At 38.7% G+C, this 27,583-nt stretch overlaps 1 protein-coding gene across 1 annotated transcript; it reads left to right on the forward strand.

Annotated features, from left to right (window-relative positions):
- Window positions 1-26,464, forward strand: map2k4b (mitogen-activated protein kinase kinase 4b). The gene is made up of 12 exons (XM_062056488.1): window positions 1-210; window positions 1,101-1,136; window positions 5,497-5,602; window positions 11,719-11,893; window positions 14,188-14,307; window positions 14,462-14,581; window positions 14,672-14,723; window positions 16,425-16,552; window positions 18,875-18,952; window positions 19,068-19,216; window positions 21,294-21,339; window positions 23,934-26,464. The coding sequence occupies exons 1-12, from the start codon at window positions 99-101 to the stop codon at window positions 24,045-24,047; spliced, it is 1,236 nt and encodes a 411-aa protein (XP_061912472.1). The 5' UTR covers window positions 1-98; the 3' UTR covers window positions 24,048-26,464.
- Window positions 26,465-27,583: the final 1,119 nt, after the last annotated feature.

The following is a 27,583-nucleotide window of genomic DNA, read 5'->3' on the forward strand; positions in this document are numbered from 1 at the left end:
GCCTCGTCCCGCCAGTGTCCCGTGAGAAGGCGGCGAGGGGACCCAGCTCGAGTATCTGCATTGCAGCCTGAGCGCTGCTGCCGGAAGCCAACACAACAATGGCGACTCCCAGTCCTGACAGCAACTCGTCCAGCTCCAGCAACAGCTTCAGCATCGTCGGATCCACGTCGCACCACTTCCACCCGCAGACCCACAGCAGCAGTATGCAAGGTACGCCATGACAGTCATGCATCGCCTTTTGCACACCTCAACACTCGACTTGTAGGAAAACACATAGCATTGTAGCTCCCAGAAAGTAGGAAGTCATGCAAAAACAGACACGTTACACCGGACTGCTCAGTGATAACTTTCAAAATAAAATATCAAAGTCTGGTCGTGCGGTTGTTGCCGACTTTAATTGAGTGCCGCGCGGTACGGTCATTGAATTATAAATCTGCGTTAAACGACTACCAATGATAAACCGATATTGTTTATCAAACGTTAATAAAGTATTCACACTGCAGGCTGGGGTCATCGCTCAGCATTTTATGTTGAAGTGTGCATTTCAGAGTTTCCGCTCGCACCCTCCGGCTTTGTTTAGCCAGCTTGACACAGCCACATAAGCCACTTCTGTGCTAGCATGTTAGCAATGGTTCAAGTAGCCTCGTTTTACTGCCACCAGGCCTGTTTGGCACTGCGGGTTTTTGCATTTCCCGAATTTTGAGCACTTATCTACAAATCATAAAAACCTAAACCTGTATTCAATTGTAAATATAGGACCAGCCACACTGTCGTTCTGCTGACAGCAGCAGTTAGGTAACAAGCTAGGCCTACGTTAAATACGCTTTCTTTACCTCATTTCTAGCACAAGCACTTATTGAGGAGTTTTCACATGTTCTAATAATCCTCATGAAATACTACTAAATAATACCATTTACGCCCACACTTGAATCAGGTAGTTACTATATTGTTGCTATTACACATTCAAGATGGTTAAAGTCAAGTATAATGACTTATAGTTTGAAATCGTCATGACAAATAGTCCTATACTCGCTAATGTAGAGTTGCATTCTTATTTTGTAGCACATGTGCAATGTTGATGTTTTGTTTCAACTCCACAGAAATCAACAGCTGCTGGAGGTGTCAAAACGAAACAGGTACAGTATTCCTATTTACCTTATTAGGCTGTGCTGTTGGAAGTTTTGTATTAGGTCGTTCTTTGGTTCTTATAATTGCAAATGTAATCTTCATAAATCTCCCCCAAACACTCTTCTTTATTCGGAAGTTTGCACACACTCCTCATTGACATGAATGTCTTATTTATCTCGGTCCTTGATTATTTATTTGAACTAGAGATGTCCGACAATGGCTTTATTGCCGATATCCGATATTCCGATATTGTCCAACTCTTAATTACCGATTCCGATATCAACTGATACTGATGTATACAGTCGTGGAATTAACACATTATTATGCCTAATTTTGTTGTGATGCCCCGCTGGATGCATTAAACAATGTAACAAGGTTTTCCAAAATAAATCAACTCAAGTTATGGAAAAAAATGCCAACATGGCACTGCCATATTTATTATTGAAGTCACAAAGTGCATTATTTTCTTTAACATGCCTCAAAACAGCAGCTTAGAATTTGGGACATGCTCTCCCTGAGAGAGCATGAGGAGGTTGAGGTGGGCGCGGTTGATGTGGGAGGGGTAGGAGGTAGCGGGGGGTGTATATTGTAGCGTCCCAGAAGAGTTAGTGCTGCAAAGGGTTCTGGGTATTTGTTCTGTTGTGTTTATGTTGTGTTATGGTGCGGATGTTCTCCCGAAATGTGTTTGTCATTCTAGTTTCGTGTGGGTTCACAGTGTGGCGTATATTTGTAACAGTGTTAAAGTTGTTTATACGGCTACCCTCAGTGTGATCTATATGGCTGTTGACCAAGTATGCCTTGCATTCACTTGTGTGTGTGAAAAGCCGTAGATATTACGAGATTGGGCCGGCACGCAAAGGCAGTGCCTTTAAGGTTTATTGGCGCTCTGTACTTCTCCCTACGTCCGTGTACCACTCCGTACAGCGGCGTTTTAAAAAGTGATACATTTTACTTTTTGAAACCGATACCGATAATTTCCGATATTACATTTTAAAGCATTTATCGGCCGATGATATCGGCAGCCCGATATTATCGGACATCTCTAATTTGAACCATTCTTTTTTACTGGGTGGAAAGTATTGTGCAATGTACCTCTTAATTGTTACTTAAACACTAGAAATGTCTGTACAATTTAATACAGTTTTGATTGCCTCATACATTGAAACGACCAGCTACAGTACATTCATAGACAGTGCCATTATAATATGTCAATGAGCAACAGCAAACCGTTAGCACCAAGTCTATTTGTGGCGGTCCTAATACATTTCTGTCGGCCCACAACATGTTTATAATATAAAACGAAAAAGCACAAACCAAGTATGAAATCAAAGGAATTGTCCGGGACCTCCAGCACAGTGGCTGCCATCATTGGTAAATGTAAGAACTACCTGGGGCCTCATGTGTTAAGAGTTGTGTGGACTTCTTGCTAAAAATAGACATATGTTCAAATACAGAAAACATTGTACGCAAGAAAAAACTTTGATGTATGAAAGAGGAACTGCACTTTTTTTTTTTTTATTGCTTATTGTTCACTATCATTATGAGAGACAAGAACACGTCTTTTTTTTTAAGGATTTTAAAGATGATAAAAAAACGCTTGGAAGGTTTTTACGGCTAATACCGAAGCATGCCGATGTGTTACTACGCTAGAAAGAGTTCTTTTGTGTTCGCTCTTACAATAACAATGTCGCTACAACTTGGTTATTATACAGGTTACGGAACGTAAATGAAGTATTGTTGCTGATTTTTTAATGCATTTTTAAAGTGATTTAGAGGTAGAATTGATTATTCCCATTAGCTGCATTGCTAGCTACTTGGAATGAGTCGATTTTTATATGTTAGAATGCAAAAAAAAAAAAGGCTTTTGTCTTTGTCTCCCACAATTATTGTGAACGACAGGCAAAAAAAAAAAAAAAAGTGCAGTTCCCCTTTGAAGCAAATTTTTTTTGTTACATCACAATGAACCTGGAAATGACCGCAGATGTCTGTGGGCAGGGCACGTCCGGACACGCCCCCTTATAAATACAAATTATATTGAAAATAGCTATGTGCCAGAGATCTGCACGCTCTGTCCAATCAGGACTCAGTAGGATGTGCTTGCTTCTCGTGTTTCCAGCAATCAATAGAGGCTTGATATTGTGAGAATGCTGTGTGCTTCAGAAACCGCAGACAAGCCGAAATAACAAAAAAATGCTCAGGAAGAAGGTGAAGAAGATAGAAGTCGATCGCTAAAACAGACGAGTGTTTGAAAAGATAGTCGCTGAAATGATACGTAAAACTTTAGAAGAGGTGAGTGCTTTGATTACCCCAAATATAAATATAATTTGTGTTATTTACAATACAAATGTGTACATAGTGTAGCCTGCTCACAGCCAGATTAGAGTTTCATGTACAACTGATGTAATATTTGCTTTGCAGTCCTTTAAATAATAATAAAAAAAGACTCTTGTTTCATTACTCAATGTATTATTATAACACATAGAGCTTCTTGCGGTAGCAGCTGTATGTGACACAAAGGTGGGGCCTTCCTCCGGTGCGGCCACTGTCGACTCCAGGAACACATCGTGACAGCAATAGATGGCAAAATGATTGCTTAAATAAATTAATAGACGTCCTCACAAATACTAAAATGAATACTGAGCATCAAATGCATTGGCCAAAATGTGAATTTTGTGTTCTCGCCTCGATCTTTTTTACATTGTTGAAATCAAGGCCACCTCTGTGTGTCCAGAGGTGTTTCCACTACGCAAATAGTTTAAAACTTATTGTAGTTTCTAACCACCCTTGAAAATCCTGTTGCCAGAAACAGCTTCTGGGTTTTAAAAGAAAAAACTGGAAAAGGTGGGTGGGCCAAATAATAAAGCTTAACGGGTGTGTATGGCCTGCATGCTTTAGTTTGTCCAAGTTGGGTCTAGACCAGACCTGGGCATTCTGCGGCCCGCGGGCCACATCCGGCCCTTTGTGCGTCCCTGTCCGGCCCGCGTGAGGCCAATCATAAATTACAAAATAAGTTTAAAAAAGTATCTATGTCGAGTGTGTATCACAACGGTGCTGCTTTTGTTTTGAAAAGCGTTATTTGTATTACTTCCGTGTAGACGTATGCACATGCGTGATTGTGAGTGAATGTGAACAGCTGCAATCACAAATTACAAAATAAAGTTAAAAAAACATCTATGTCGTGCGTGCAATACAACTGTGCTGCTTTTATTTTGAAAAGTGTTATTTATGGGCGTATGTCCGTGTGTAACCTGTGAGTGAAGGTGCACAGCGACAAGTGATGCACGGTTTACACCCGAGACGCTTAAAAGAGAAAAGTTGATGACGAATGGCGTGTTTTCAACAAGACATGGACTGCCAAGCAACGTTCCCTCTAAGGTGCGCGCCTGCGCAATTGCGCACTGCTCAAGCGTCCTCTGCGCACAGCAAATATATGCCGCGCACCAAATCAAATCCCATCTGAATTCTAAACAAAATAAACACATTTATTCTGTGTAATTTTGCGATGCAACATTGAGTGACAGTGACAACAAGCGGCCCTAACGGTGTTCGTCAACACCGTTCAATTGAACACCGTTTAATTATTGTAACGTCTATCGAGATGCTTCGAGGCCAGGAATTATATCGATCACTTTATTGAGCAAAACTGTTTATTTTCAGCCATAACCACACCAAAAACATGAGTAAAACACTTCTATCTCGAAAAACTAGTCATTTTCTGCCGTACAATCCAGGCCAAACCAACTTGTCATCTGTCACCAACACGCATACCACTAAACCACTGGTGCGTTTATGGCCACACAAAAAGTCGGACATCTCAAACACCACACAAAGTTACACTATGACTCCTCAGTCATACGTGTGCTTATTTTACTGTCATTTATTATAAATGTTAATTTATTTATATTAATCATGGAATGCTGTTACTAGAGAAAGTTACAGGAATGCACACTTCATCCTATGCTTACATTTCATTGTGCAACATGAGGATGTTTAAGGGGAACTAAATGTGATCTCTGAAAGGGGTACAAATGATTTCCAAAGCAGTGCTTTTGGTATAAAGTTAAGTTTGGTTAAATGAAAGTATTATTATTAATTACTATTATTATTATTATTATTATTATTTATCTTACGGTATGTATCAAAAATAATATTGAGCAAAATTTAATTGAAATATTGTCGATGTGGCCCTCCAGCAGTGCTCGGGTTGCTCATGCGGCCCCCGGTAAAAATTAATTGCCCACCACTGGTCGAGACTGAAGTTGTCGAGGTAAACTTTATATTATGTTGAATTTCCTAATGCTTGTTGCCATGTTTTGTAGTGCATCATGTTGCATCAAATATGGAACCTCTCTGTCTTTGTTCTACCAGGTAAACGTAAAGCGTTGAAATTGAATTTTGCCAACCCTCCGGTGAAGCCGGCGTCTCGGCTACCACTCAATCCAACGCCGCCTCCCTCCTTCCAGAACCCTCACATGTGAGTAGCAACAGCCATGTTGACTATTAGGGTCTTTCTTTGCAAAATGATGGGACGTTTTGGGAAATTCCTGCTAATCCTGTAGTTTATTTTTTTGTGTAGTAACAAGCTTCCTTTAATAAACTGAAAATAAGCATGAACTCTGAACGCAGGATTATATTACTGATTACTGTTTCTGGATAGGAAAAATTGTCATGACATGTTCAGAAAATTATTGACATGTTTAGTTATTTGAGAATTTTTCAAGGGTTGCAGGAATTGAAGGCTTGTTGACAAGATTCTTTTTGAAAAAGTCCATCAAGGAAATTTGTTAAAGACATCAAAGAGGATAGAAGTTATAACAATAATATTGACCAGAGAAGCCCGATCTATCATGTCTGTAAATAAGTATCTCGCCGGGATTATACATTGGGGGAAAACAAGTATTTGATCCTCTGCTGATTTTTTAGGTTGAGCCTCTTACAAAGATATGAACAGTTCACAATTTATTTTGTAACAGGGACAGACTGAAACAAATCCAGAAAAAAATAACCATTCTGACACTCACAGCCGTTTATATGTCCGTGAATCACAAATTAGTCCTGTACCTTTCGGAAGGTACTCCTAATCTCAACTCATTATGTGGGTAAAAAAAAAACTGTTATAGGAACAGTCTTTTCCTTTAAAATCTCCCCACCACCACGAGCAAGATCAAAGAGCTGTTAAAGGACCTCAGTGGCAGGATTGTAGACCTGCGCAAGACTCGAATAGAATACAAGACCATCAGCAAGATGCTTGGTGAGAACGAGACCACTCCTAGTGTAATAATTCATAAAAGGGTGGAATACAAAATAACAAATAATCAAACTCACTTTGGAGTAGGGCTGGACGATTATAGCAAAAATAATAGTCACGATTATTTTGATTGATATTTGAATCACGATTAATAACACGATTATTCATTAATTTGAAAACATGAGTATTCACCAAAACTCCATTTTAAATATATTTTAAAATAACAACATATATAAATTAGTAACAAGTAAAATAAAAATAATACAAACAGCAATAAATTAAAATAACAATAGCAATATAATCAAACAACAACATTCAGTTTTTCCGTTTTTATTTTTCTTAATTCCGTTTTTTACCTTTTACTCTTATTTTACCACCTTAGAGTGTTTTTTTTTTAATCTTTTTTTTTACATTTTACATTTTATTTAATCAAATGCAAAAATCTTCCCATTTATTGGTGCAATACATCTCTGGAAAATGTTGACTAATACTTTAAGTCAAAGCATGTTATTTTTTGCAAATGTATCAATAACTGGTTTAAGTACTTTCCGCTCGTGTAATGTACTTCTTTGAAACGTACCTTTATTTTGTTAGCGCAGTTGGACGGGATGTTGCACACACCACGGTTGTTGGGAAGGGAGGGTAAATGTGCTGCTGTTCTGAATTTAATGAGTAAAGAGACGAGACGACTTCAGGCTGATATAAAAAAAAAAGAGCGCCTCTCAAGTTGTGACTGCTGTCCTGTTTGTACATGATGTTGTTCACAACAACACAAGCAGATGAGATGTGTTGTTGTTTCATGGATTGTTCTTACTAGCTTTAGTTTTGTAGTTAAGTCGTTGTTTCAAGTGGCCGTCTCGACATTGTTTAGTTCAAGACGTGTTTCAGGGATGAATGAGCGGTACCGGACACATTATTTTCCCAAACAAATGTTTCTTCTAACAATTTCAGTCACATGTATGTCAATTTCCCTGATGTTCTGCGTTTAACAGCAGATTCTGTTTTATTGGCCATACTGTGACTCCGGCCGCGGTTACGTCAACGCAGAAATACCTTACTTTTTTGTTGAGTTTAGTGATTATTGATCTCTGATTGAGCATCCTAGAATGGTGTCAAATAAAAACTACTAATAGTGACATCCCAAACTTCTGGTAGACGTAGTCTTGTTTTCACTCAAACACTCACTCATCCATTTCACTAATTCAATTTCAGGAATTTGCATACACGTTGCACGGCCCTATTAATCTTTTTTTTTCAATTCCAATATTTTTATGATCGTGAGAAGCCACAATTGTTTGAATAATTCGATTAATAGCCCATCCCTACATAGAAGTGCCATGTAAGAACCCACCTGGTGGGTTAAAGATGATTGTGAGGAAGGTGAGGAAGCAGCCAATAAAATTACAAGGGAGGAGCTGGTTAATGTTGTCAATAGAATTTTGGGACCATAGTCACCTAGATTAACTATCGACTTGGGCAAGGAAAACATTCAAAACTAGAGATGTCCGATAATGGCTTTTTTGCCCATATGCGATATTCCGATATTGTCCAACTCTTAATTACCGATTCCGATATCAACCGATACCGATATATACAGTCGTGGAATTAACACATTATTATGCCTAATTTTGTTGTGATGCCCCGCTGGATGCATTAAACAATGTAACAAGGTTTTCCAAAATAAATCAACTCAAGTTATGGAAAAAAATGCCAACATGGCACTGCCATATTTATTATTGAAGTCACAAAGTGCATTATTTTTTTTAACATGCCTCAAAACAGCAGCTTGGAATTTGGGACATGCTCTCCCTGAGAGAGCATGAAGAGGTTGGGGGGGTGAGGTGGGGGGTAGAGGGTAGCGGGGGGTGTAGATCGTAGCGTCCCGAAAGAGTTAGTGCTGCAAGGGGTTCTGGGTATTTGTTCTGTTGTGTTTATGTTGTGTTACGGTGCGGATGTTCTCCCGAAATGTGTTTTGTCATTCTTGTTTGGTGTGGGTTCACAGTGTGGACAGTGTGGGGCATATTTGTAACAGTGTTAAAGTTGTTTATGTGGACCCCCTCAGTGTGACCTGTATGGCTGTTGACCAAGTATGCTTTGCATTCACTTGTGTGTGTGTGTGAAAAACCGTAGATATTATGTGATTGGGACGGCACGCAAAGGCAGTGCCTTTTAAGGTTTATTGGCACTCTGTACTTCTCCATACGTCCGTGTACCACTCCGTACAGCAGCGTTTTAAAAAGTCATGCATTTTACTTTTTGAAACCGATACCGATAATTTCCAATATCACATTTTAAAGCATTTATCGGCTGATAATATCGGCAGTCTGATATTATCGGACACCTCTATTCAAAAACCCACCTGGCGGTTCATTTTACAGTGAAAATCTGAGACCGGCCCCCATTATCGCCGATTCTTTTTAACTTTGCAGCGCATAATGCAAAGAAAAACGGCATTTAGTGTGAGTTCATATAGGAATTTAAGCCTAAGATAGCGAGGAATGTTAGTCACAATTTAATTTGTAGAGTCAACTAGCATTGACAATCTGCTTGTATTTGATGTTGGTGTTTTTAGCATTCGAGTTAGCTTATGGTTTTTTTAGGGTGAAATGGGAGTGGAATAGGTTTGGTACAATAGGCAAGTATTGTACTTTAAAAAAAATGTGATGTACAAGTGTGATAAAAGTGTTTCATTGATTGTTTTGGAGCACAAGTAGTTTTGTTAGGTTTTGTAGAATGCCAACTTTGTGTGTCATGTGACTTTATTTATCATGCCCTCAGTCTAAGTCTGAAGTACTCCCTGCTTCTCAAATGTGCGGACAACAGTCCAAGAGTTTGCGTGTATGTTAGCATATTCCCCTGTAAAATAGTTTTTATAAATCTCAACATTGGCGTTAAACATAATGTTCGCTATTCTCAGATCTTGCATACACAAAAATAAATAATGATAATAAATTAAACCCATGATTTTTGACTGGTTGGGCAAGTCAGTAGTTGCAAAATTGGACCTGTACAAGACTTTAGTAGATTGTGTTAACACTGATAAAGACAAACATACTGAGATTACAATAATATTAGGGTTAAAGACATAACAAGAGTGGGGCAGCAGCGGCGAGTGTACTGGCGCAACCTTCCAGAGAGAGAGGAGGGGGGTTCAACAGCGAGGTTGATAGTCGAATCAGACTCCTTCAAATTGGATTGTTGACTATTTTAAGACACCACTACTTAATATACAGTGCATCCGGAAATTATTCACAGCGCTTCGCTTTTTCCACATTTTGTTACGTTACAGCCTTGTTCCTAAATGGAATAATACTATTTATTCTACACGCAATACTCTACAAATAATATTCCATAAATAGAAATATTTTTTTGTGTGTGCAAATTTATAAAAACTGGCAAATATGGAATATAACTTACGTACAATATTCGCTATATTTATGATAACATCTGTCCCTTTTATAATATTTTCTAAGAAGTATTCTGGCCCTCGGACGAATACAGTTGATGAAACCTGCTTTAATAGATTGAGATTCTGCAGTGCGCGAAAAGTCCCCGTGCATGTAAGAGGCTGGCCTAAAGTTTAGTAACTAACACCTAAATGACTGGGACAAGGCTTGGCAGCATTTGATGTAGTCACATTAGACATGAATTCAGCTCTTTGGCATCATGTGGACTTGACACATATTGGGGCAGACAAACGACCGGAAGCCAACATCACCATCCTTTTGTCAACCTGGAGGTGCCACCATTTAGCTCTGAAGCTGTTTCTCTGACCAAAGTCCTTCCTGAGATGTGCAACGCTGGTAACAAACTTCTAGAAATATCTCTACCAAGTTTTAATCCATTAATTATTTCAGTGAATCAAATATGTTATTTTTTCAGATTTTTTTCTGTCTTTTAATGTTAAAACAAACCTACCACACAATTTATGGACTGTTCATATCTTTGTTGAATTCACATTGCCAAAATCCATAGACATTTTACTCTCTGACCATGAACATTATTAAATGCACACATCTTGGATACAGCTCTTAAATCAGGTCTCATTAGATTGTGTAAGTACGCCCTATTATTCTAGTTCTACCTGACCCAGAAGACCAAGTGATAGAGAGCACTGGGAAGCAGCAAAATAAATACAATGCCAACAAGAAATAATGAGCACTTAAAAAATGGTCTGATCAAACACCCCATGAGACAAACAGTGTTAATATTGATGTGTGTACAGTATAATAGTAATGTATTATACTATAATATTGTTCGATATTGACTTATTTACATGACAGTATGTCATAAATGGTCAAATTTACAGTTGATCATCTGTTTTCTGGTTGGGCCGATGGCATTAATGACACACCTTTACTTTGAATTTGTGGACTAATTTCTAATGTCTTTCTAATGCTTTCTTTTATGAACGTTCGTTAAATGTTACTGTGGAGCAGCGACTGCAATATTGTTGCATTGGTGCATGTGTTTTTAGCCATTATCATCTCAATCTCCAACACAAAGGTGTGCTCTCTCAAATGCAACTATAAATGAACAATCACATTACCGTCGGTTAAACGCAAACGCATTGACTCTCTGCCTGGCCCCCCAATCATAGCTGTAAACCCTGGAGAAAAACTACAGTAGTAGTTTGTGACTAGGGCTTCAACGATTAATCAATTTATTTGATTAGAAAAAAAAGCATTGATTTATACTCTGATGCTTCGATTATTTGTGTGAAACTAATAAAACATTATAAAATCCGGACTGCATGGTGTGCTCGGAACTTTAAAAACACGGACATAGTTTCCACACGACCGCTGAAATAGAGCACACATGAGAGCATTGGTGTGTGGATGCTGGGATCAGAGGAGATTTTGATTTTTAATTTCATTAATAGACACACGCTAAAAGTGAAATTTCAATGGTGATGATTTGCATTTATTAGAAAAAAATAATGATGTATATGGCAAGCAAAAATATAGTTTATTTCAAATATTTTCCCTAAATTACTAAACGAGGGTATTAAGTTTACTCGATTAATGGAAGAAACTAATTGAGAAAGTAAATGAATCGCTGCAGCCCTATTTGTGACGAAATACTACAACATTGTCTTTCCATCCCAGTGCTTGTCTGACATCTTTACTGACAGAATACCTAAATGCCACTTACTTTTTAAATATTTATTGCATGAATCAATAATGCACATTATCTCGTGGCTCATACTTTCTTTCCGAGGTGGTTCCATTACAACTTTTACTTCCTCCACTCCTAACTAGCAACTATTTGTATCTCTATCCTGTTTTTTATTCTGTCTTGTCTTGTCTTATCCCTTATGTCCCACTGTCATGATCCTTAAGAGAGCGGCTGAGAACGCACAGCATTGAGTCGTCAGGAAAACTTAAGATTTCTCCTGAGCAGCACTGCGACTTCACTGCGGAGGATTTGAGGGACCTCGGGGAGATTGGCCGTGGGGCGTACGGCTCCGTCAACAAGATGGTCCACAAACCCACAGGCCAGATCATGGCAGTCAAGGTGATTTCTTAAGATGTAGTTGGAAACCTGTTGGCCCGGTTTTGCATTCAGGGCATAAAGAACACCAGGACTAAGCTAATATGGTTTAATTTAATACGCACTGATTTGGTTGCTTTCTGAGATGTCCCATAACTTCAGATTAACTAGTTCCAGGCTACAGAGTTTCAGACTAAGGTAAGCAACAACATGATCATGTTTTAGAAGCCAAATTAAATCAAGGATTTACACATGGTGCAAAGATAAGGGTACGCCTAAAACCTGGTATGGAGTTTCTTAATATACATTTCAGCAGTGTGTGGAACTGGAGTTTTGTTTGACTTCTAAACAAGAATAGAGAAAGAAAAAATTAATTGTTAGAAAAACTTCAGTGAAAGCAAGAATAATCGATTAAATCAAATTATTTTAAAGTATCTCATAATTGAAAACAAACATCATGATTCATCTAGAGCAGGGGTCGGCAACCCGCGGCTCCAGAGCCGCATGCGGCTCTTTGACCACTCTGATGCGGCTCAGCTGCATACTTGCCGACACTCCCAATTTTCCCGGGAGTCTTCCGGATTTCATTGCCTCTCCCGGAAATCTCCCGGGGCAAATATTCTCCGATTTTCACCCGGTGAAAGTGCCGTGATGGCACTGCCTTTATTAGCGTCCTCTACAACCTGTCGTCGCGTCCGCTTTTTCACCATACTATCTGCGTGCTGGCCCAGTCACATGTTGTATGCAGCCTCTGCTTACACACGTAAGTGACTGCAAGGCATACTTGGTCAACAGCCATACAGGTCACACTGAGAGTGGCCGTATAAACAACTTTAACACTCTTACTAATATGCACCACACTGTGAACCCACACCAAACAAGAATGACAAACACATTTCGGGAGAACATCCGCACCGTAACACAACATAAACACAACAGAACAAATACCCAGAATCCCATGCATCCCTAACTCTTCCAGGCTACATTATACACCCCCGCTACCACCAAACCCCGCCCCCCCAACCCCGCCCACCTCAACCGACGCACGGTTGATGTGTGGGGGGGGGCAGGGTTAGAGGGGGCGGGGTTTGGTGGTAGCGGGGGTGTATAATGTAGCCTGGAAGAGTTAGGGATGCATGGGATTCTGGGTATTTGATGACAGCGCCGTTTTGTCCTACTAATTTTGGCGGTCCTTGAACTCACTGTAGTTTTACATGTACAACTTTCTCCGTTGCTGCCACAAAAATATGTCTTTTATGCCACTCCTTTGTCTCATTTTGTCCACCAAACGTTTTATGCTCTGCGTGAATGCACAAAGGTGAGCTTTGTTGATGTCATTGACTTGCGTGGAGTGCTAATAATCCATGCTAACATGCTATTTAAGCTAGCTGTGTGTACATATTGCATTATTATGCCTCCTTTGTAGGTATATTTGAGTTCATTTAGTTTCCTTTACCTATGTCCTCGGTGTATTTAATTTATATTTGCATGTCTCATGACACATTATCTGTATGTAATATTGGCTACATTTCTGATTGTGTGCCATGTTGTTCCAGACCACAGCAAATGTTACCCAGTTTGCAAAGATTGTAATAAATCCATTAGAAGAAGACAGGCTGTCCTCTCTTTTTAACTTGGACACACACGTCTATACCTTTGGCAGTTTTAAGACTTCCAGGAGTTATCTAACCCTCTGAGAGACTTACATCATGTGTTGCCTTCATAATAACACTTACATAAGGCTTTTAACTTTTTGCAGCTCCAGACAGATTTGTTTTTTGTATTTTTGGTCCAATATGGCTTTTACAACATGTTGGGTTGCCGACCCCTGCCTTAGAGAGATGTAATGGATATATATGCATATACTGAATCATGTTTAGCATGAAATATTGTCAGTTATTATCTAGATATGTACATTAAGGGTACAAGTTTGTTTTTTTCCACCCTTTTTCCCCGTCAGTGGTATGCCCGAGGGAGGGGTTTGGACTATTTAAGGGAGGCTGTTCATTCAATCGGGGTGGGAGTAGGTAAGCAGGTTGGTTGTGGACAGTTGGAGTATAGTGCAAACAGTAATTGGGGCAGATTATTTTTTTAATTTCTGCATTTTGTAAATACTTAATTGTTTTGTATTCACTTTTCATTTTCACCAATTTTTGCACTGTAAACATTTTTGCACCCTGGACACTGCTGACCCTGAGTTGGTGCAATAAACATCCCCAACTCAAAATCTGCAACTGAGCCATCATTGCATAGTTGTACATTTTTTTTGAGCGAACTCGCAACAAATTGCAGCAACAATGGTTAATTTATGCCCTTAGAGGATCCGCTCCACTGTGGATGAAAAGGAGCAAAAGCAGCTGCTGATGGATCTCGACGTGGTGATGAGGAGTAGTGATTGTCCGTACATTGTTCAGTTCTATGGAGCTCTCTTCAGAGAGGTATGTCACACCTGCAATGACCTTGAACGCATCACCACATCCCATAGTGCTTTTATAATGTTGTACCATAAGGAAACTATGCTGCCAATTGTTATTATTTGTATTATTTGTGTTGGATCAAACTACATCATAACCTTTTGTATCTGTGTTTCAGGGGGACTGTTGGATTTGTATGGAGCTTATGTCTACCTCACTAGACAAATTTTATAAATATGTATATTGTGCATTAGATGATGTCATTCCAGAGGAAATATTAGGCAAAATAACTTTAGCAGTGAGTCGCCCTTTATTTCCTTCATTTTCATGTCATTCAAATGATCAAAACCAAATACTTACGTTGTTGTTGTTGTTATTTTTTAAACAGACCGTGAAAGCACTGAACCACTTAAAAGAAAACTTGAAAATAATTCACAGAGGTGAGTTTGGTCATCATTGTGTGTGTGGCTTTTGGTTGTGGAAGGATGGGCACCTTAATAATAGAAAGCAATAGAAGAACTCTAAAGTGAAAATAAAGATTTGGCATTTATTTAGTTAACGTGATTACTCTTCTGTACAGCACACAAATGACAAATTGTATACACTACCATGTAGCGACAGAAATGACATCATCATCATGTAAATAAGATAACTAAGACTTCAGTTGTCACTCCCCACATCGGGATTTAAGTATTGCGGCTTCACCATCGCAGATTTAAAAAAAAACCAACATATTCCTCAACATTTTGGGCCACTAAAGGAGCCCAAACCAATCAGAGCGTGCTGTTCGGTATTGCGGCCACTGATTGGCTCAGACTCAGGCAGCAGTACTATTTTGGATGAAAACAGTGTGAAGGTGACTAAAGGGTTGGCTTCCCAAATGTAATACAAATTCATACTGACCTCTTTCACGATAACGTTGTTGGCAGGTCTGCAAGATTAACTAGTTGCCATCTTTTGAACATGACGATCTCCATATGCCGAGTATGTGACGGTTTGTTTGGGCATCCCTGGCATCCCTCTCATGCTGTTGAAAAACGTATCGAGAAAGTTGTAAACAGGTTTTGTATGCTTAAAATATTTGATTTATTGATTGAATGATATGGAATGATTCCTACTTCTTACTACAAAAACGTGTTTATTGTGCTTATCAAATCAAATAATGTACCGTTTTTTCCTGACTATAGAGTGCACCAGTATGTAGGCCGCACCCACTAAATTCTAGAAGAAAAAAACATTATTCCATATATTATAGAGATACATAGAGAAAGATTTTGTAAATGTTTATTTACATACCTTAATTGTTTCCAAACGGTCCCTTTAACAGGGCAGTAAAATGGTTGATCAAACAAAACAGAAGTCATGGTCATGGACCCACTAGCTGCGGAAGCTAGCTCTCCGCTCAGCTAAACTGACTCAAAAACTTGACGGTGACGTTTGGGTGAATTTACTGAGAAATTTGTGAAACTGAAACAATACAAAAAGAATGTCATTGTAAGTTAATAATACTAACACAGACACTAAAAAACGTGTTAGCATATTAGCTAATGCAGCAACCCTAGCTGATAGCATGTACAAACAAATGCATGAAAACACTCCTACAGACATCACACATGGGACAGTTTAGTAAGTATGAATAGTTTTAGCTATATTGTAAAACTTACAAACGTTGCTTGGAATGATGACTGAAGAATCCATACAAGTAGAAACGCAGTGGATGACCAGAAGACGGAACAGCACTTGTACCTCTGGTTTAGAGCACTAAACAGAAGGAAATACTGTTAGCACAAACAAGAACACACCTTTTCAATGTCTCTGCTTGTTTATTAAAAACTATTGCATTATGGCCGTTAGTAAAGAAAAATCCATAAATTAGCCACATCGTATTATATAACCCGCACGGATCAAAGCGTGAGAAAAAAGTAGCGGCGTACAGTCTGAAATTTATGGTATATACCTGTTCTATATGAAAGCTAATATTACTATGTAGAAATTAAAATAAAATAACTTGACCTGCTGAGGGGTCTGGTGAGAAGGGCTGTTGGTGTGAATGCTGTGACATCATGTTATCATGAATTACTTATCAACTACATTTAGAAACAAATCTGAATTGTTACTGTTTTTGCTCTTTACCATCCTAGACATCAAACCTTCCAACATTCTTATGGACCGAAAGGGTAACATCAAGTTGTGTGATTTTGGGATCAGCGGCCAGCTGGTGGACTCGATAGCAAAAACCAGAGATGCTGGCTGTAGGCCCTACATGGCAGTAAGTTCAGTTTTTCCCCTACATTTAACACCCCCAGCTTTTCGCCCGACGTCTGCTGGGATAGGCTCCAGCCGTGACCCTAATGCTGTATAGAAAATAAATAAAATTTGAATTTTTTCACAGCTGGATCAACTGCAGTTCACCAAATTCAATCTCAAGCTTACTTGTCTTTTGCGAAAAGAGATGGGTCCATTAGACAACGGAGCCCCATCATTTACTCAGTGGAATGTCCCATAACAGTTAGCACGTCATTGGGCTTGATTCTCTTTCCTTTACGTATTGTTTATTGTTTACTTGTCGTTTTTGGGTCTCTCGTTGCCTTGTATGGCGCCACTTGTCTAGTCCCCCGCTCTGGCCGCAATTCCCTTCCATCGGCACGTGTCGTCAGTCTACTGCTTCTTACCCTTCTCTCAAGAAGTCCCATTCGTACGTTTTGACTCTGGTTCCTGCGCACTTTTCGTCTCCAACGTTCCTTGGCGTTCCCTGTCCTCTCCATGTTTGCGTTTTTTTATTTTATTTTTTATGTCCTGTCCAGCTACTCAGGCAAATCATATTGTTGATATGGATGGCCATATCGGCTGTACAAATTTACTTTACAAAAGAGAAGTGTGGGATACTTCTCTTGTTACCTTATTTGTATTTGACTTAATTAAATGGATTTATTTTAATGTTTGGCGCAGCCGGACTGGAGCAGGAGGGGATAGAAAGAGAAAAAAAGGAAGACAGAGGGGGATAAGACAGAGAGACAACAACAACAAACACAACAAGAACAACATCAGCAAATATGTACAAATATGATAGTAAAAGTGATAGCAAAGAAGCAGTTAGTCAAGTAAATATTATTAACACAAAAATGACAATGAACATTATTAGACTACAAATGGAGCAATACAAATACCAATAGAAATAACACTATTGATAATAATAATAATAATAATAATAATAATTACCTCTATATCAACAATACAATTGTTTCAAATGCAACAATGCGTATATGTAATGATAACTTAAATTACAAAAGAAAGCAGATAAATGGAGGGGAAGAAAGAGAAGCAAACTGTATTAACCTTGTAGATTGTTATATTAACAATAGGTTAAGCTTTGTCAGTGTGCCATGTTTTACCCAGTTTCCCCACATTAGCAACTTGTGTGACGCTGGCACATCACGTGACCTACGGTGGCCTAGGATGGACAAAGAAGGCAATTCTCACAACAGACCACAACTCTTATTCACTGACATTAAATTAATAATAGTTCCTTCAGCTGCCTGACACTTAATACATAACCTGCTGTCTACTGTACCCATTTTAAACAACTGAGAGGTTGTAAAGTTCTATCTATTCAAGATATTAAATTGACTCAGCCTCTTTTTAATGCATCTAAAGAGCTTATTGGCATTTTTCTATATCTTTTCTTTTTCTTTTTCCTAAAATGTTTAAATCCATCATCCATCTGCAAAAACATGCATTATTTTGTAAAACCTTTAACAACTTTTTTTTCCTTGTATCCTCAACTTTGTGGCTATTATGAGGCATATTTTCAGAGAATATGCATTTTTACAGCATGTTTTTGAGAAGATAACATTTAAAAATGAATCCTGGGTATATTATATTGATCAACTAATTCAGAATTGGAAGCAGGACTTAAGTGCAGTTCTCCTTAAATAATTTTGATCTAAGGCACAGTGTGATGATTGACAGGCGGAACCTTTTAATTGGCTATTGTCTACAGCCAGTGCACAAAGTCAGAACACCGGATGCTTGGATTGCTATATCTTGTGAACGTGTTCACGCTGTGGCGAAAGCGATAAAAATGAATACATAGGAAACTGCAAATATCAGCAAAGCTGGCTGGCTAACTTTAAAAGCCAGTCACTTGTAAACCCAGAGAGGCGTTCTAGAGCGTGTTCAAAGAAACCTCCAGACTTTGCTCAATGGCCATCAATGGGATGAAATCACACATGCTATTAGCTAAGTGGGCCATTAAAGGCAGGCAGCAGTTTATGGTACCACAACTGTCAGCTGCTGCCACCGCTACAGAAGAATACATAAATAAAAATACATTCTCAGATCAAACAGCTTTGTGAGCCATTTCTAATTCACTAGATAATAACACTTAAATTTTCAACTATTCAAGATTATAATTTTTAAAAACTTATAATTGTATGTATACAGACAATTGTAAGCAATTGTGAATGTATGATAACCTATGCGGTACGACATGGGCATGACATTTTTTTTCAAGTGGCATTAACAATGGCATTAAATTAGATTTGCTAAAGCCTGAGGGCGGTAACAGCTTGTCTGTGCTTGACTTTTTCAGCCTGAAAGAATAGACCCAAGTGCCTCAAGACAAGGTTATGATGTCCGCTCTGACGTGTGGAGCTTGGGAATCACCGTGGTAAGAATTTTGTCACCCATGTCTTAATATTTTACTTTTTATTGTTCCAATTGGGTCTGTTATAAATTGTAGCTGCCAGGAAATGTCATATTTAAAGTTTGTGCTGTGCTTCCAGTATGAGCTGGCCACTGGAAGGTTCCCGTACCCCAAATGGAACAGCGTTTTTGATCAGCTGACACAGGTGGTGAAAGGGGAACCTCCTCAACTCTGCAACTCTGAGGAGAGGCAGTTCTCCCCCAAGTTCATCAATTTTGTTAATTTATGGTAAGTAAGCACCACAGATCGAGGGTTGTTTCATTGTCACTCCTAAGATGTGCATCCACCCAGCAGAACAGTTGATATCCCCATTGGAAAATGCATCTTTTTTTGTTTAACCCTTCAGTCTAGTTATTTGAAAACCATGTTAAGCCTCCTAAGACGCGTTGAAAATTAGTAAGTCATATATTAATATTTTTAAATTTCAACGCTTTAAATTCTTCATCAGCTTCAGAACTATCCATAGTTATAAAGTTTTTGTAATGTCTTTTTAAAGTTTTTTTTTCTTTTTGTAAAATAAAAACCCCAACATAGTTTATATGGGGGAAAATGCATAAATACAATATGCCATCCATCCATCCATTTTCTACCATTTGTCCCTTTCGGGGTCGCAGGAGGTGCTGGAGCCTATCTCAGCTGCATTCGGGCAGAAGGCGGGCTACACGCTGGTCAAGTCGCCTCCTCATCACAGGGCCAACACAGATAGACAGACAACATTCACACTCACATTCACACACTAGGGACCATTTAGTGTTGCCAATCAACCTATCCCCAGGTACGTGTCTTTGGTGGTGGAAGGAAGCCGGAGTACCCGAAGGGAACCCACCCAGTCACGGGGAGAACATGCAAACTCCACACAGAAAGACCCCGAGCCCGGGGATCGAACCCAGGATCCTCATATTGTGAGGCACATGTACTAACCCCTGCGCCATGCATCATTTTCAAAAACGAGTTGCAAAGTGGAATACTTAAGATGAGGTAATTACAGCCTTTATTAAGTCAATAATTCATAACAACACGTATTTTATACATTATTATTTTGGCTACAATGAGTTTTTTTTCCAAAAACTTCTTGCCAAAAAATGGACACAATCATAAAAGTGTTTGAAGTAAGTCATATATGATTTCTTTAAACTTGAAACACTTCAAATCTTTCAGCAGCTTCAGACCTATACATAGATTTAATTTTTTTGTATTATTTTTTTCATGTCTTTGTTTTGTCTTTTTTTGAAAAAAATAAATAAATAAAACATTAAAACAAAGCTTTTATTATGGGAAAAACACAAAATATGCAATATTTTCCAAAAATGTGTTTCAAAGTAGAATATTTGAGATTAGGTTTCGGCACGGCAGAGCAGTGGTTAGCGCTCGCGCCTCCCTGCGACAAAGTCCCCTTGCTCAGTGTCCTTGTGTGGAGTTTGCATGTTCTCCCTGGTACTGCTGGGGTTCTCTCCTTGTACTCCGGCTTCATCCCACCTCCATAGACCTGCACCTGGGGATAGGTTGATTGGCAACACTAAATGGTCCCTAGTGTGTGAATGTGAGTGTGAATGTTGTCTGTCTGCATTGAGATGGCGACCTGTCCAGGGTGTACACCGCCTTCTGCTCGAGTGCAGCTGGGATAGGCTCCAGCACCCCCTGTGACCCCAAAATAGACAAGCGGTTGGATGGCACCTATTTTTCTGAAACCCAACGCTTAACGTAAATAACGTTGAAGACTCCATGCATTTGAATTTACATAACCACATAATCTGTCGTCATCCAGTGGTTTAGTGGTGCCATTGTGCATATACACACTGACAATGGACACATGTCTTCAGAACACATTTACACACCTCTAGCAATAACCACAATCATTGTTTACTGCATTTAAGTCATCTGTTGGCAGACTTTTCAATGTGAATGAACAACTATGCAAAAACATTGTAGGTATCTCACATTAACTAGTGGTTGAGAAGTGTAATTACCCCCTAAAAAATATTTTCTTGTTTTTGGGAGGGAGATGCTTAGATCCATTCAGTATTTGTGGTGAAAGCGTTCAAATATGTCAGGTTTTCAGTGTATTGAAAAACATTTTTTAAAATGGTGACCAAAGTGGGAAAAAGGGCAAAATGTAGCAAATGATTATCTCCTATTTAGAATAACTTTGCAAAGAGGGCTGTTTTTTGGTCAAGGGTGATTCAAGGGTTAATTATCATTTAAGGATCATCACAGAGTACAACACAATTCAACAGTTTCCTTTTCAAAGCTCCAGTTAAGTGGAGAGGGCCTTTGTTGATTCTAATCTTGCACTATTCTCTCCCAGCCTTACAAAGGACGAATCAAAACGGCCAAAGTACAAGGAGCTGCTGGTAAGTTCTTGATGTCAATAACTGAAGAACTCTTTTACTTCTTTGATTTTGTTGCAGTAGAATGAGGGCCACATTCTGAAAAATCAAAGGATGTGGGGGCCATTTTGATGTATTTCATTTTAAAAGCCAATACAATTTGTACATTTGAAAAAAGAACAGCCTGCATGTCAGCTTTGTGTGATTTAGGGGTGCATGATAAATACCAGACAGAGAATTATTGTACGGACATGAGGAATCACATCACACTGATAACTCTCATAGCGCTAAAGCTCTGATAACAGGAAAACAAAACAAAAAAACACTCCAGTGAGGCGAGATCACGTGTACTGTGCTGTAGGCGGGTTAGCAAATCAGGTGCTCCTTTTCCCTTACTCGTGTGGTAAACTTCCCCTGAGCTCATTGTAGACACATCACACTTCAACCAATCACAGCTCATAAGCCACCTGAAACGCCAACATGTTTAAAAACCTGTTGAAGACACCTGCTGCCAAACATGTGCTAAAGCCATTTGGTAATCTGTATCGTTCTTGAAAAGCAGGAAGTTATCTGATAGAAAAAAACTTGCCTTCCCAATTTTTAGCGTCAACATTTTGACTTTTTCCTATTACTTTACACCTATTTGCTGTTTTATTCAACATTATTTTTAATAGAAAATAAATAGAAAAATACAATTCACAATAGTATTTTTAGAGTGTGCGGCGGGCCGTTAAATATGTGACCCCCGGTACTAAGAGGGTTGGGGTACACTATAATCAGGGTACATACATTACATTTTTAAGGTCACAGTTTGGTTCATTTTGGGTACAGTAAGGGAACAAAATGCTAAATTATTAAATTGCTTGGCTTGAATGATTTTTTTCTATGACATAAAATGCTAAATGCTGGCACATAATTCTTCAATACATGCAATTCTCAAATTTTTTTTTATATAAAAGAATATATATGTATGTAGATATATATGCATATATATATATATATATATATATATATATATATATATATATATATATATATATATATATATATATATATATATACATGTATATACGTATATATATATATATATATATATATACACATGTATATACGTATATATATATGTATATGTATGTATATATATATATATATATATATATATATATATGTGTATATCTGTATGTATGTATGTATATATATATATGTATATATATATATATATATGTCCAATATTATTTTAAAAGGTAATGAGCAGGATATGGCCTACCATTAATTTCAATTTATTTGGGCTATCCCCTTAAGATGCAGCATCTTGTTTTCAAGGGGGTCCTGTTACATGTGTTTCCTAAACAAACTACACAAATGGAAACCTTAAAGGGGAACTGCACTTTTAAAAAAATGTTGCCTATCATTCACGATCATTATGTGAGACAAGAACATGTTTTCCTTTTTTTTATGCATTATAAATTTTCTTATGGAGCCTAAGGGAGTCGCTCTATTCTGCCTATAAAGCCCCTAAAAACATCCAAACACCTCTTTTAGTGTTTTACATACATGATGTAAGTATATATGTAAAGTAGTAAAATGTATAATAACATTTAATATTTACATATTTTGATCATCTTAAGCATACACAATGCATTAATTTAAAAAAACGCATCACGTTTGCTTTTTTTTTTTTCAACATCATTACTGATTATTAATCACTGCAGACTTTATGAGAGCCAACAAACATAATAAAACATCACTTACTGTACAATGTCCGCTGTCATTAAGATGCTGACTGCTAGGATGTTTATATATTCCCGTTTAGATGAAAAAAGACTCATAATCCTTGCGAAGAAAAGGGGGTGGGGTGCAAGTGTCTTTTTATGTCGTTCTCACCATTGCTAGGTCTAAATTGGCTGTCAAAGTTGACCAACTTGTCAGTTTATGTCCACCTCCTTCTAATATACAGGTGAGAGGCATTATTTATGATTGTAGAATAAACTTTCACGAGCTCTGAGGCGAGAAAGCAGCTCACCAGTCGATGATGCCGATATAGCAGCTAATAACCTCTTGGTGATCAAATTGCCGCTATAAATAGTCTGTCTGTGTTAGCACGTATAATAACAATATCACTAATACTAGGTTAATATTCAAATCACGAAATGTAAATGGAGTATTGTTGGCGCTCTTTAGATGTTTATTTAGAGGGATTTATGTGCAAAATAGAGGACCTCCCATTGACTCCGTTGTAAGCAGACTTTTATTTACATTGATTTACGAGTTGGGATGCATTAAAATAAATACATCTGTTTTCTCATATTGATTGAGAATGATTAAAAAAAAAAGTGCATTTCCCATTTCAGTGCCTCCACTCCACAAACAAATCCCACAATCCTTTGCGACCTGGACAGTGGGCATGCACAATTACTAATTCATATTCTGCTGGGCTGCATTTGGACGTCTTCATATGTTCATATGTTGGGGGTCCCAATCAGCTTTTTAATAACTGCAAATGACCATGATTCAGAATTGGAAATCTCAAAAAGGTGTTCAAGTCTCAAAAGGTTTCTCAATATGTATGAAATATTTATTATATTAATTTTCTTGTCTTGACATTAAATGTCCCGCAGAAACATCCGTTCATCCTCATGTATGAAGAGCGTTGTGTGGACGTCGCCACTTACGTCTGCCGCATCCTGGATCAGTTCCCTACCTCTCCCATCTCTCCCATGTATGTGGACTGAGTGAGTCCGGAGAAGGTGGGTTCCACTCTCCGACAGTGCAGCGGGCGCGACGCTGACTCACCATCTGGTCTCCTTAGCAGCTTAGACACATGGTCAAGAAGAGAGGTGCAATGAAATACATATTGGTTAGCCAACCCTTCACCTTATTTAACCTCACTTACTGGACACAAAAAGTCAATCTACCAAATGAGCGATGGTGCTCATGAAAACACACACACAGTAATTTATATACAAATGTGCTTGTCAGGGGAAATAATGTTTGTCTTGTTTCCTCTCATTTGTCTTCAATATGCAATCTATGAGTCTTAGCACACTATTAGAACAATGTTAAATATGCTCACCAAACGTTTGCCCCACTTTGCGCCTTTACTGTAATGTCGGTGTTTTTAATTCACAAGTAAATGTTGTAAGAATTGCATATTACTGAGTCACTTCAATTCTGTGCATAATATTATTCAGTGTTTACACGTGCGACTTAGCCAATTTACTGTATTGCAATCGCTCCTCATCAGTTCACTCCATCCATTCGTCGTCTTCTGCTTATCCAAAGTCGGGTCGCGGGGGCAGCAGCCTAAAAAGAGGGGCCCTGACTCTAACGTTCCTCGTCCACAAATCTTTCATCCTGGCTCAAACTAATGGGGTAATCGTCGCTTTCTCGGTCCGAATCGCTCTAGCTGCGTTGAAAACAATAGGAAAATGTGAGGAGCCTTTCAATTAACTACGTCAACCTACTTCCGGTAGGGGCAAGGCTTTTTTTTTTATCAGAGACCAAAAGTTGCGATCTTTATCGTCGTTGTTCTCTACTAAATCCTTTCAGCATAAATATGGCAATATCGCGAAATGATCAAGTATGACACATAGAATGGATCTGCTATCCCTGTTTAAATAAAAACATTTCATTTCAGTAGGCCTTTAATGGTGAATATGTTCCCCATACTAAAGTGTTACCAAAAAAATACATTAATCTTCTTGTCTTTCATAATGATCGTGAACTTTAGGCAACATTTTAAACAAAAAAGGGCAGTTCCTCTTTAATTAGTATTTGCAACAAGTCTGACTGTAGGATACACATCAACTTATACTTTAAGAGAATGTTGGAATATACTGTATAGTAAAATTATTGAAACACTACGCAGAGATATTTGTACAAATGGACTCATGTTAAAAAGGGGCGAGGAATCACTTGATCATAGCGAAGTCTTATCAGGATTTCAATTTCAGAGAAATGCAAAGATGTGACTTAAAAATATCGACGTTACACGAGAAGCGCAAAAGTGGCTCATCCGACGCTTGCCTGATGTAAAGTTACGTGACGTCCACCACTGATAATGCACAGGTGTTTGTATATAAGCGCATCAGAGCTGCTGTTCATGGCAAATAGTGGAGAAACGTGGGAGAATTGAGTGTCATGAGCGGCCTGTCCTAGCACTGTGTAGTAGTACGTCTCTTCCACACTGGTCACACCCTGGTGCATCAGCAGAGACAAGTCGGTGTAACTATGTGTATATTTATAAAAGATATCTCGCCAAGGGGTTTCCTCTTGATAGAAAATGGTATTAAGTTCCATCATATGCCACTGAACAGATCACTTCTCACTTAAGATAGCAACTCCAAGCATGTTGTTCCATCCAACTACTGACTGATGATAAAACCCACTTCAGATGATATTACCAGTACTTAGGTCTGGATCAGTCTACATCCAAGATGCCAGAACTCCCTGAATGTGGTCTGCAGTGGAGGAGCCTTGTAGTAAAGTCAGTGTTCTCTGTTAACCCATAAGAACCATCCCTGCTTACCACAGACCAAACACAAAGAAGGTATTTGTGACATACTGACATACCACTAATTCATGTGTGACGTTACATGGTAAACATGAACTCCACTTTTATGTACCACAAATATACTTGGATTTGAAGCAAACAACATACTGTATATTAATTCAAAAAAACATTGAGTCTGTGACTTTTAGTGTCTTAAAACAGTTGAACTGTAATGTTTGACACCCTAGTATAGCTTAAGGACTGTTAAATGTACTTAAAATGAGCTTTAATGGCAAATAAACAGTAGTTTTGTAACTAGCGCCCATATTTTAGGAAAAGCGACATCTTGGGATAGTCACATGACATCTACTCATGTGTTTACTTCACCATGTACAAAGCTTTAAATTGCTGACATGCAGTAGTTGGGTTCTTCTGGGTCAACTGGAGAACTGGGTCACCACTGAGGTGCCGGTCTTCACCTGCAATGGGAAATGGTGCAAATGTAAGGGAAAGATGGGCAGGGATGTGTTCTTCACCCATGGAATATATTTTCTACCCGCATCAGTGGGGGTACAACATGTTGTATACATTACAGTTGTTCATATTAGAGTATGAAATAATGTGAGGGGCAATTATTATATTGTATGTCTATCAAGAATGACAAATAAAGTCTTTTGAAAAAAGAAAAACTTTGTATTGCATTATTTGCATAGGAAAATGGACATAGGAGCTTCTCTAACTATATACTCATTTTACATTTTTCTCTTCAGGGCAGTATAGCTCGGTTGGTAGAGTTACTGTGCCAGCAACTTCAGGGTTCCAGGTTTGATCCCCGCTGCCGCCATCCTAGTCACTGCCGTTGTGTCCTCGGGCAAGACACTTTACCCACCTGCTCCCAGTGCCACCCATATTGGTTTAAATGTAACTTAGATATTGGGGTTCACTATGAAAAAGCGCTTTGAGTCACTAGAGAAAAGCGCTATATAAATATAATTCACTTCACTTCACTCTTGATTGGGGGAAATGATCGCAAACCGGCGCAAATTAAAAACCCTAAGTGCTAAATAGAGACATACATGATGAATACAGATCAGCCTTGTCAGTGCAAACATAAAACACTTTGCAAGTGCCACATTTAATACAGAAGGATCAAAGTTAGTCTGTTCAGTTACTGGAAAAGCATAAACTAGCAATTGGTTAATTTGTAGTTCTAGTGGTGTATCATACCAACAACTATTAGGAATGGGTATCGTTCACATTTGAATCAATACGGTACAAATTACCGAGACCTGGCGAATCGATACGCACAAATGCAAATATTTTAAATAATCGCCTCCAACAAAATACCAGTGGAAAGCCTTTATTGTATTCCGGCCACATCCCAGGCCATTGTGCTGCCCGTCAGGGACAACGGCAGGCCATAGACAGGTGGCTGCAGGATTAGGTCTCTGGTTTTTGCAGATGATGTGGTCCTACTGGCTTCATCTGGCCTGGATCTTAAGCTCTCACTGGATCGGTTAACAGTGTGAAGCGACTGGAATGAGAATCAGCACCTCAAAGTCTGAGTCCATGGTTCTCACCTGCAAAAGGGTGGAGTGCCATCTCCGGGTTGGAGATGCCCCAAGTTGGAATTCAAGTACCTGGGAGTCTTGTTTTCGAGTGAGGGAAGAGTGGATCGTGAGATCAACAAGCGGATCGATGCAGCGTCTGCAGTGATGCCGAGCCTGTATTGATCCTTCGTAGTGAAGAAGCTGAGCCGGAAGGTAAAGCTCTCGA

The sequence above is a fragment of the Entelurus aequoreus genome, linkage group LG08 (assembly GCF_033978785.1).
Source record: "Entelurus aequoreus isolate RoL-2023_Sb linkage group LG08, RoL_Eaeq_v1.1, whole genome shotgun sequence".
NCBI classification, from domain to species: Eukaryota; Metazoa; Chordata; class Actinopteri; order Syngnathiformes; family Syngnathidae; genus Entelurus; species Entelurus aequoreus.